General features: G+C 34.2%; 1 protein-coding gene across 2 annotated transcripts in view; it reads right to left on the minus strand.

The window, feature by feature from the left end:
• The window catches only part of LOC120330829 (uncharacterized), a 42,345-nt gene extending 32,378 nt beyond the window's left edge, over positions 1–9,967 (minus strand). Inside the window, exons 1-20 of one of the 2 annotated variants that reach the window (XM_039397777.2) lie at positions 9,836–9,967; positions 9,513–9,537; positions 9,158–9,249; positions 8,830–8,892; positions 8,443–8,627; positions 7,196–7,314; positions 5,643–5,842; positions 5,317–5,417; positions 4,768–4,987; positions 4,484–4,615; positions 4,063–4,174; positions 3,366–3,549; positions 2,823–2,952; positions 2,302–2,574; positions 1,880–2,107; positions 1,589–1,726; positions 1,140–1,230; positions 992–1,029; positions 683–814; positions 442–571 (exon numbers count right to left, since the gene is read on the minus strand). In XM_039397777.2, the coding sequence (XP_039253711.2) occupies positions 442–571; positions 683–814; positions 992–1,029; positions 1,140–1,230; positions 1,589–1,726; positions 1,880–2,107; positions 2,302–2,574; positions 2,823–2,952; positions 3,366–3,549; positions 4,063–4,174; positions 4,484–4,615; positions 4,768–4,987; positions 5,317–5,417; positions 5,643–5,842; positions 7,196–7,314; positions 8,443–8,627; positions 8,830–8,892; positions 9,158–9,249; positions 9,513–9,537; positions 9,836–9,869 (2,627 nt within the window). In that variant the 5' untranslated portion in view covers positions 9,870–9,967. Of the gene's footprint in view, positions 1–441; positions 572–682; positions 815–991; positions 1,030–1,139; positions 1,231–1,588; positions 1,727–1,879; positions 2,108–2,301; positions 2,575–2,822; positions 2,953–3,365; positions 3,550–4,062; positions 4,175–4,483; positions 4,616–4,767; positions 4,988–5,316; positions 5,421–5,642; positions 5,843–7,195; positions 7,315–8,442; positions 8,628–8,829; positions 8,893–9,157; positions 9,250–9,512; positions 9,538–9,835 lie in introns of both variants that reach the window. The other variant, XM_039397776.2, reaches the window with a different exon arrangement.
• Between the last annotated feature and the right edge of the window lie 2,602 nt (positions 9,968–12,569).

Genomic DNA, 12,569 nt, shown 5'->3' on the forward strand with positions numbered 1-12,569 from the left:
TATACCACAAAATACCAAAGATATGTTATGATTCATGTTGTTTGGGGTTCGAATGATTGATTGATTTGAGGTTGATTTTAACTCCTCTACTTTTGTTAACTAATTTTCTTCACAGAATTAAAACTTGAAAATCGATTCATGAAGCTGAAATGGAATTCAACTTAGGCCTCATAAACCCGTGAACATTGGATTGAAGAATTATGCATTGCGGAATGCAATTCAGTTTAGTTTCTTGTATAAAGTTCTTCTTGAATTTGATTTGTTTCCGTGAGTGGTTCTTATTCTATCAGGTGTAGAATATTCACATCTCCTTCACAACTCAAGAGTAGTAGTGCCACATTAATAAGATTGTCGTAAAACACAAAAAATTGATAATTAGTTTGAAATAAATTATACTAAAAAATATTATCCAATGAAAGCCCAACATAGATAAATACTTACACAGTATTGCAATCATCTTTAAACGATTCCCCATGTTTGTAGTATTTATCACCGGCATAACAACCGCAAGTCTCTTTTGGAACACAAGTATTCTCATCCGTTCTATACAAACCGGGTTTGCAAGTGCATCCTTTAAATAAGACATTTGTTGGAAACTGATTAAATTACGCTTTTATAAAATGTATTCAAGGTGTACAAAATTCGCAGTTAACGAAATGGAGCTTCTAAAATTTGTACTCACCGGGCATGCAAGCTCCTGCCACGCATAGTTGATCTCCATCTCGGCATGTTTTTTCGCAAGCGGCTCCAAAGTCTGATGTGTCCTCACATGAGTGATAAACCATGTCGGGTGATGGACAAGCAATCGTTTCGTCTGCAGCAACATAGTCATTATTTTGCCTTAAATTCTATTGTTTATTTATTTGTGAAAAACTCTAATTTTCCAGTCTTATATTCATAGCAAATCCGTCATGACATAAATTTAGAGGCACAATCTTTCATTATATAATTAATTATTTACTTTATTTTTTTTTTAAAAAACATGACTCACTTATCTCATTACACGTCATTTCTCCGGAAAAGCAAGAGCTGAAAGAAATTGAATGTGTAGTTAATATATAATTTAATACATCAAATAGATCTCTTTATGGATATTGAATGATGGCCACTATACCTAAATAAGTACAAATTATACATACCATTCTAAATTTATAAATGTAGTAATTTCTCCTTGTTTATACCAACTACCATCATGAAGACACGGACATTCTTCTTTTGGAACACATACTCCTTTCAATAAGAAAGATATAAATATTTACAAAAGTTATGGCCCGGAAAGTATTATGAGTTATTACAATTATTTTGGTGATTAGGCAATTTCACTATCAGACTGTGATAAAATATTTGTAATGAGATAAAGAAAAAATAAAATCGTAGGCGTTCTTATCCATTCGGACTTTGATCTATTTATGGTAACCAACTGTATTATTGCCATTTCTCTCCCGAACTATTCTCTTTTTTGTACCACCAATTTCTCGTATATCCGTATGACAAACGCATAAAATAGGATACGATTCGACATAAATATACAGTATTACTACTGATATGCTTTATCTCACTGGGCAGTAAATAAACCATGCACTCTCACCTAAGTCATTTCTGTAAGTTCCTTCTGGACAGAAACAGCTCAATTGGATTACACTTGCACAAAGGTTGTTAAACGAAGAGCATGAATCGGCGCAGGTCGAAGATTCACGATATTCGAGTCCCTCGGGGCATTCTCCCTCTATAAATAAAATAAGTTAAAAATTTTAGAAAAATATTGATAATAATATCAACATCATACTATGGGTATGTCAAATATTTGAGATGAAATAGATTATCAAATAATTTGGTATTAAAGCATTTAGGAGGTAACTATGGATTATTTGTCTCATACCGCATTCTTCTATGTCGAATGGTTGCACAGGTATAATTCCAATCGACTTTCTCTGCTCACACACGTTAATAAGCGTTCTACTTGTAGAACAAGCGAACATTCTGCTCATTTCAACTGATTCAGTAAAATAGCACAGGTCATTTGAACACGCCTCGACTGCCTCATAAGTGACGCTACAGCTCGAAAAGTCGAACATTAAGTTGCAAATGTTTTCTTCCTGCGGCACCCCTAAAGTACGTGAAACAAAATTAGCATGAAACGCACATTAAGATGTTCTCAAACCCGCCAATATTAGAGACTATTAAACGGTATAAAGTATCTATATTGTCGGGCTGATGAGACAATTGTAAACTATTACCAAGTTTATTTATACGTTTTACAAACATGGGCTACCACCTTTGCTCTAATGATAAAGTACTTACTACAGACATGAGAACCAACTGGCTGCAAGCAAGACCGATCCGTTTTCCAATCGCCAAAGAAATCTGGCAAGGTTTTACTAATAAATTTTGATTTCAATCTTTTGTCGTCTCCTTTCAGTCCATTATAGTTTCCAGCTATTCCACACATTTTGTCCGAGTAGGTTGGCGGTACAATAACATACACACCAAACATTCTGTCGTACTTCACAACTACGTCTTTTCCGATGATTTTTAAAACCATTGCATAAACGTTGCTTTGTATTTCCACAATTCCTAAAAATATTTTGAGGTTTAATTTGGAGTCATTCAGACCCCTTCAAAATGAAGAAAAACAAATAAATGATGTTACACTGGTAAATGTATTTCGGTTCTTTGGAAATGTGTTTGGAATGGAGAATAACACATGTATATCCAGCATTAGATACGGATGGCGATGTGACTGGTTGATTTGCGATATGATATAGAACAGGTAAACCTGCGTGCATGTGTTAGTCCACTATGACAGTGATCGATCAACTTACCTTTCTTATATGGTGCCGTAACTAGTTCGCCATCAACTTCGATTGTACTGTCGCGTCTGAGAGTGTAACTGACAACCTTGTCACCAAACTGGACATTCACAGTCACATATTTGTAATAAAATCCATTTCGCTAAAAATGAAATAACTCTTAGATAATCAAGTGCTTCTGAAGATAAGATATTAATTAAAGTCAATCAAACATAATTATTAATTATCAATCCAATATTAATTAAAGTTAATATCCATTCTTCAGTGAACAGAAACAGATGGCGTTAGAGAGATATTTCTTGTGTCTTCGTCTTTAACCATATTTTATGTGCTTCTCTCACAGCCTTTTTAATTAAATTTTGATAAACTGATGTGATATCGCATATTGTATTGCTTGAGTTTGAAATGTAGATATAGGAAGGAAAAAGTGTACATATAAAACTTCCTTTTTGAATATGCAGGCAATTGCCGAATTTAAAATATTCGTGAAATTAATCGATCACCTATTAGATGTTATACATAGATTGTAACAAATCCAACAACGTAAAAAGTTACCTCTTCATAATGTAGAATAACTTCAAAATCACCATTTCCACAATCCTTGGCGAAAATGTGGCTGCAAGCATCCAGGTATTGGAGTTGCTGACCGTCGAACGTAGTGTAACGGAACATGCCAATTGCTGTGGCAACTCCATTACAAGTATTCTCAGTGCAGATCCACTTTCCTCCAGAGCAAGTACTGAAATTTTATTGAAATACCACATAACGAAATCTTATTTTTGGGTTGCTTAGCGCCGTCTATTCATAAAAAATATAGTTACTCGTCGAATGTCTATCGCCGTCTATTTATTACAGAAATAAATGATAGTTAAAAGTTAGTTATATTATAGCTGACAGTCGAGTAAAAAATGTTGCTAACTCATGATGTTTCCAGTTTTATTTTTTTGGACTTATATGACTTTAATACCAAACGCACTTAAAATCGCAAATGTCTCGTTATGAACTTACAAATTGTTATATTTTACTCTTTTTGCCATTGACACAAAAAAAAAATTCATTATGTTTGATTTTGCAAAAGAAATATATAGTTTTTGGGTTGATATTCAACAAATAATTATTTATAATAATTTAGAAGAGTCTTCCAGAAATCGGGTGACAATCATTTTCATGCATAACCGTATCGCCACTTGGCGATCCATCTTTGGCCATGCTCTGTAGTGCCGAATTAATTTAATTAAGCAATGTAGCTAACCATGTGTTGTTACAAGAACTGTCAATTCGGTCACTCGGCTCAAAAAATTCTCCATTTTGTTCACATTTGCATTCCTCTGCGGCGACACATTTTCCTTCCTGAAGAAAGGTGCCTGGAAAACAATAGATAGCAGTGGACATCGTCACATGAAACTAAAATTTATTTATCAAAAAAAAACAATAAAATATGGTATTTCTACGCCAGAAGTAAACTTTTTGGTGGGTTACATAGTAAGTAAAGCGTTATATAAAGAAAATGGTCGACCTGGGTTGGTTTACACCAGTTTCATTTTTGCTTCGAACTTCATATTATACATATAAATAAATAAAGCATCACGTTCTGAGTTTGCACTTATTTTACAATTAGGGATTTTTATTTACAATTACAACAATTGAACCTATTTTAGGTAAACTTAATATACCTTCAATACACTCGCATCCGCTGTTGCAGAAACCCAAAATTGCGTACTCCCCCTCATTCCCGAGCATAGCACAAGTTCTCGACGATGCGACACATTCATTCCATTGAAATCCGTCAGGGCACGACTCCACAACTAAAATAAAAATCGAGAAAACTAATTTTACGCACCATCAAAATATTTTGCTGAATACAGCAATATGACGTTTTATCAAGTTTTAACGGATTGAAAAAAAAAATTTATTAATAACATCCCATAGCAGATCGGTAGATTATATCTTATCTTACCGCAGTTGGCTTCACTTCTCCACTCTGATGGACTACCCTTTCTTATTGAACACTGACGTGAATATTGAGCTGTAATGTTGCAAAGTAAATCGCCTTGTCTGTGCACATCTCCTTTGCAAATGTCGTGCAAGCAGAATGCATAGAAGGGTGTTGGATCAACAACAGTGAGACATGTACGAAAGACTTCTGAGATTAGAATGTTGCAAATACGGCGTGTACTCTGAATGGGAAAGAAAAGAACATACAATTTGTAGAGCTGCGTAGATACATGCGATCAGTGTTGAAATTATGCCTGATGAATGCGGTGTTTTAAAGTTGAATACGTGAATAATTCCTTAAAACCACTAGATGCCATTTATATATTTGGTGTGATAAAATTAAAAAATAAGGATCCATCATGTCTAAGCGTCGAATGTACATTTTAGTTGTTCCCAATTAAATTGCGAATACCTTTTGAAGTATAACTTCCGCAACGAAATTTTTACACACAGAGGAAAATTCGACCTATTTCATAATTGTGCTATTCAAATAGTGTATAAGTTAACTTACATCGTGCTTCATGCATTGAGACATAGCCGGATCGATTTCGTCAGGAATGATTTTATTATGACACGTGTCATGGGATTTTTCAAGAAATACCGGTATGCCTTCTGCTGACAATATAAAAAAATAAATTTTTTTTTTTTTCATATATATGTGTTATTCAAAATTAAGAACTAACATTTAGGAGAAATAAGATTTCTCTTCTTTAACTTTAGACCAATATTTAGAGAAGCATATATATGGTTCATAATTTCAGACTGATGCAGAAATAAATAAAGTTATTAGTCGCCGTACTTTAATAAACTAATATATTTAACAACTTAAAAATTCACCTGATACGTCATTACTTTTTTCACCGTCCATGTTTCCGCACAAACCGCATGTTTCTCTTGCATATTTTTTAGGCGAAAACCAGTAGACCGTTGATGTATCGCGATTGTATCTAAGTTCCGTTCCGTAATCGCTACTCTTCGCCACGATATCTCCATTTTCATAATATATTTCAACATCCTCGGCGCGGAGAGGCATTCGGCTTATAAAATTGTAAAATACTGATAATCATAATGCTACTCGTGTTATATTGATAGCGGAATATATTTAAAACGAACGTACGGGAAAATAAACTTGATATAAAAATATGAACTTAACATCTTACTTTGATATATGTCAGGGATAACCTACAAGACACTATTGTTTACCATTTTTATGGTAAAAGAGTTTCCAAAAATAATGACAATATTGACAGATATAGTCAACTGCTTCAGTAGTCGGCGCGATTTGGGATGAGTTTATTACCTATTGCTGAGAAGTATCGGAGCAATTTCTTTGTGCAAGTTTTTCACACTAGAAGGGTGGAAGCAGGGGGATGTGCGCGCTGCTTTAGGAGTCCTACAATTCGGCTTCCCAGCATTCATCAATAATTATAATATTTAGGGGCGACCGGCGACAATTGTTACAGGGGGAGTTGTTACAACCGCTTCGAGCACAAAATAAAGGGCTTCAAACAGTTTGATTCAAGCTAAATGTTTATTTATTTATCAGAATCAACCGGGTATGATTTAATATCAACTCATTTTAAAAGTGTAGTGGTGAGAAGAGACAATTGTGTAAATTTACTAAATTTTGCTAACTTTTCAAAAAAAAATAGTGTACTACTTTTTTTTTTGACCCAAATTATAGATAAATTTATTTGTATAGGCAAATGCGGTATGATGGGGGTGAGGTTCCAGTTTTCTACTCCTATCAGTTTGAACAGTACAGCAGCATCGAGAAATTCGAGTTCCACATCTTAGCACTGCTCCGAAGCACATATGGATGTGAACAACTTTTCATTTATGAAATCAATCAAAAGTTCTCAACGAACATAATTAATTGACGGTCACGTGACATCGTTAATTAGAGTTAGTACTGTAAAATTATTTTAGCTTGATATTAGCATGCTGCTGGTCCAAAACTGATGCCAAACGTCGGGACAAATTCAAATAAAAAATATTAAACTTTTGTTATATTTTTTAATTTAGGATTTAAATCAAACGATTGTTAATGAATGTTTCGGATAATTGTATATAATGATTTATAACTTTTTGTAATAAATATACAGAGAATCGAAATATTTATAAATGCAGAAATTGCCAAGGAAATGCAATTGACTATTTAAAAAAGTAAAACATCACGTCTGTCTCATAAATTACGTCGCAATGTATGTCATAAACTACACCTAAACAAGTATAAATTATAAATTCAGATCGGAATTTGTATGCGCCCTCGCATAAATCCCAACATGTGATGTGGCCCGGAAAACCTGCGACACACCTCGAGTAAGATATTCGGTCGATTGTCGGACCTCGAATTGAACCAAAATTCAAACAAAAGTTCTCATAGTTACCTAGAAATTGACTTTTTGTCCAACAAAACATCATCGTTCAAAACAAGTTCATGTCCAAGATAGGATAGACGAACTTCACTAATGCAATCTTCACAGTCTATGCTTCGTGTCAACCAAACCTGAACAATAGAGAAAACAGTGCCTCAGAGAAGTGTACAGGTTACAAGAATTTATGATTGGTATTATGTTTTAAGTTCTTCTACATAGTTTGCATTCTTGCTCTTGAGGTGGCATTCATAAATGACATATCTTATTCTATGCTTTGAAGTAGTCTTGGTAACGAACTAATAAATAAGTGAAAACACATGGAACTTTAGGGCAATAATTTTATACAATCTGTCTAAAATTCAAACTCATGTAGCATCGTTGAAGTATTTTCATGCAACCAAGGATCGCCGAATAAGAAAACCAAGTTTGCGTCGGGAAACCTTATACATACAAGAGGATTGCCGCGCAGGGTGCTCCAACACTAATGTCCATCTATATGAACAATTGACTTGTTAATTATTCGGCCGACCTATGCCTGTAACCACCTCCATGGGACCAATATTAAAATCTGGTTATAGCCATGACATCTTCATTTCGCTACATCGCTTTTGAGCTGCTGCTGTTCTTATTTGCGGACTAAAAATGGCCGTCAGACAACAGATCCAACGACACATTTATTGTGATTTACGTCATAATTATTTTTTGATTTTCTCTCATCCCTAGGGAGACCAAATCACCAACGTCGTTTAAATTGTTTGCATGGGAACACTCAAGTGTGCATAAGCAAGATTACACCGAAACGATTTGCACGTGAAAAATACGCAACGCATTTTCGTTCATATTCTTTTTCCCTGGTTTATACTTCGTTGGTGTGCAACTAGGATTTTGTGCTGCTGTTAGTAACGTGAAGCGCACATCTGGGGATGCAAGGAAACTTCGAATAAAAATGAATAAAAGTCGAAAAAGTTCATTACTGTCCCCGTTCGAATTTGCCTTCTTGGGAGCAATGAATGACAATGACAGGGACCCTTTTACGCAAAACAGGGATTTTCGTGTTAATTTTTGTGTTTGCCACTTATAGTACCACGACGGTTTCAAAATCCAATAATCGCCCAGCTCTGACGTTTACTAAGCATTGTAGCAAAATAAAGCTAAAAAAAATTTAAACTAAACCGCTCTGAAATATTTAAGTCGTGAGAAGTTGGAAATCATGTTTGCGCCGCGACCAATAGTGACTAAAAGTTTCATCGTTTACTCACGGATGGGCTTTGGTCATCATCGCATAATCTTGCCATCAAAGTTTCGCATGTGCTGCCATGGTATGCATAGGCGTTGTCAAAGGTAATGATATTTTTTCGACCAAAGACTGAGCACATTGCTCGATTACCGGGTACATCATCTTTCCACGCTTCCATTGGCACTACCGGATTGTAATCAAACATGGCTAGAAAAAAAGAATTTTGATTTATGACTCGTCCAACGGAGGTTTGTTATAAGTTATCGATACGAATTATATATTTATACCAAACATACTTCCAATAAATCGGATTCAGTCGTGAATTCGCAATATGCTTCGTTAAATAGAATAGATCCTGTCGATTTTAACATATTTATTTATTGTTCGAGAACTTGGTTAAGTTACTTACTATAATCGCAGCCATTGCCGAATCGTTTGTCGCCACATCTTCCAGGTGTGTCCTTTATAATATCTGAATTATCAATAAAATTTGTTATTTTGCTAGTAAAACAATTAATTTTGTGTCAGGCAGTAACCATAATTACAAGATGTTAGTGGAAATTAAAAGTTAAATTAAATTGATATTGCATAATTATGAACATTGATCCATTATATATATATATATGCTGGCTAGTTCAGCTGTTAACAATAAAAAATTGGAATTAATAGTTTAATTTAATCATAAAATAGTAGTAGTTTTGTAGTTTTTTATTATTATATATCCTTCGATTACTGACCATCTCTGTCAAAAAGGTCACGTTGTCCATCGTCGCCTGAACTTTCGTCAAGTTCCCCCAGAACAGCTCTGAGGGAATCAGTTTCAAAAAATCTAGAACAAAATGACAAATTTCATATTCCGAAATGGTAGGCGTATCGGCCAGTTGAAGTCGATTATATGGTTTTGAATAGAGATGAAATAATATATCATATCAAATAATTTGATAATTTATTTCCTATAGACTGCACTACATTTAAATACTTTACAGGTTTTCAAATTAATGTTATTTACCATATTTTCTCACGACTTGCACTTTATATATAAATCAAAATTTTTTTTTATTTGTTTATGAGTTAAACTAGGATGGAACTTACTGTCCGAACGTGTGCTGGGCAGATCCTGTAAAATTAATGTAAAATAGTTTAATCAGTAAAATACTTGAAATAACATTAAAATGATTTGCTCAAAATGCTTTTTCTTTAAAATCGAATCATTTCTACTTTTTCAATGTGGAGAAATATATGCACTTTCCGAACTGAAATAAAACAATTTTTCTGCGCACTCTTTGCGCACTAATTGGTGCAGGTGACTTGAAAATTTTACTGTCGCTAAATTAGATTAATACATCAGGGTATATAAAGAAGTCGAAGCGAGTGCACCCAATCCGTTATAAATAGAAACATGTTTCAAAACATACCCAACATTAGTAGAAGGACCGTAACTCGTAGCATTTTGACCTCTCGCCAAACTGATTAACAGACTGGCTGAGTATTTGCGTTTATTTCGCGAATTAAAAATATTCGGGATCTTCCGCTCACAAATCGCGAATGAACCAGACCAACCTCATAGTAGTTATTTATATATATCGCCCGGAAATTCCAATTAAAGTAGGCGTCACCTTCACGCGTTTACCATCAATACGCGTTTCGCACTTAATATTTTCAAAATAACATGGTGAACAGATCCATAAACGTGGCATTGTTTGGAAATGAATGTTATTTATTATAGCTGGCTCATGATTGAATAAATCGATCTATTTATCATGCTGAAAAGGATTTATTTTATATTCAATACTTCTAGAGTCCAATTTAATTCTTACATTACTGTCACTATTTCCAGGTTTGCCCGCGCGTTAAATTGAACTTTTCACGTCCAATGTCATAACTTGAAAAACTATTATGTAAACAACGCGTTTAGTCCTTGTTTTGTTTTAGTCGAATGCTTTTATGTTGTGTTTGTAATAAATGGTATCGGGGATAAAGAAATACAACCGTGGTATCTTTCAACTTTTACCGGGATATTTTCAAGGTTTTGACTTCGGTTTGACTCCACGTAAGCTAACATTCCGAAAGCGTAATCTGGTATCAATGGCTCAGTTTAGTTTAGTATGAATAATTGTATTCTCCTTCACACCTGACAAACTTCAGAATAGGATCAGGGTATCCAAACAATGAAAACAGAAGTACACCAGTTTTTCAAGATGCTTTTCATATTACCCTACACCTACAGTATATTGGTATTACAGGCAGACTCCATTGTAGTGGTGATTTGTTTTATCATTTATACTTCTCAGTATGTATGTCAGTTTCTATATGAAAATAATAAAAACGGATTTAAAAAAAATGACAACTGATAATACGTTGCAAAGAAACGATTTATAACTCTTTCAGTATAATCTATACCAGCGGTTCGCAAACTCTTTGTTCGTGCGGCACCAAATTATTAGGGAAAAAACTCACGGCGCACTCACACGAAAAAAAATGCTGCTTTCAAATAAAACACAAATTTGTGACCGTTAAAGTGTACATTGTGAAGTTTGTAAACATGTAGGCCTAAGGAATAAAGGCAAAAGATCGGATCAACTGGTATTATCGGCTTAGGTGGCGTAGGAGAGGTGGATATTCTTCAGCTGGAAAACGGGATCAACTGAAGAATCTCTACCTCTACTAAGACCAATTGAAGAATGAGGTGAGTTCAACTAAGGAATCTCCTCCCCAGGCGGGCCAGGGGGGGGGGGGGGATTCTTCAGTTGATCCAAAAAATCAACACTTGTTCCTCACCGCATTTAAAATAAGGAACGATAAAACATTTATAACAAATACAATATGTAAAATATTCAATCATATGTTAGTTATGTTTATCACAATTCTGTTCATTTTCAAGGCGCACATAGCAACTCGCCGCGTCGCACTTGCACCCACCCTTTTGGAACCGCTGCGCTATACGATTTAGCAGATTTGGGTATATCTTTGACCTGCGACTGCCCTAGAAATAGAAACTATTTTTGCCCATTTGTAGGTAGTGGCAAGAGCAAAACAAAAGCAATCGGAATTGCAAAATTTCGTCGGTCAAAGACTTATTATAGATGGCATACAATTAAAATGTCCAGGACTTGGTTCTGACAAAGATATTTGTACAGTCAAATTAATGACAAGTTTATCGTTGTTGTTGCATAGCGAAAAGAAGATACTACAGACAAAACGACAGTACAAATTAATGTCATTAATTTCTTCATTTTTCACAAGTATACACAACAAATTATTTTTCTTTTGATTTGTAACACTTCGGAGCTTGTCTCCATGATTATACTCACAGTGACGTGAAAGATTTTATCCTATTTTCATCACTTTAAAAAATATTCAACATAGCTTCAATGAGTTTACCAAGCCTAATTCAAAATGAAAGGTTCCAATAAAAAATATTTTGATTACTCTGAAATCCAAGTTGTTCCGTTATATTTTTTATATTGGTGTACTACTTCAGGCACATTTAGTAACAATAGAATAGGTGTGAGGGATTTACTTAATTTACAATATACAATGAAAAGTGCTTAAATGTAAGATTCATGTGAAGTCAACCAAAGTGAACACCATTTTAAGGGTACAGCTATATGTCTCATTTTCGCACTTTATATATTGCCCAAACCACATCACTTATGTAATTAATGAAAGATTAAATTATAGCATTATAGATGTTCAGGAATAACCCATTAACATGATTAATTTCATAGGTTTGGTCCACAAAGTATATTCAATTACATCAAACACAAGAACATAAAGAGGGATTAATTCTTTGAATTAATTATATTTAATGGGAAAATAAATAACACAAATTTATCAGGTAATATATTTAGTTCTTTAATTGATTATGAATGGGGGCTAAAAGCTTGTTTCAACTTAGCACTTCTAATTTGCTTGATGAACTCAGCACGTCAAAGCAGCTCTAAACATGTTTTAAAAACAGTAATTATCTTCTTTGGCAAGTTATATTGATTAAAAGATGTAATAATTGCTCAAATTTAATAAAATTTTCTTCCTTAGGTACAATGTGCAAATATTAAGTCTATGAGCGGATTCGTTCGCTCCATCAAATCAAATTGAAAAAGTTTTTTTTACATGATTACCTGTCGAAACGAATCGAGCGTGAATCAA

Source organism: Styela clava, chromosome 6 (genome assembly GCF_964204865.1).
Source record: "Styela clava chromosome 6, kaStyClav1.hap1.2, whole genome shotgun sequence".
Taxonomy (NCBI): Eukaryota; Metazoa; Chordata; class Ascidiacea; order Stolidobranchia; family Styelidae; genus Styela; species Styela clava.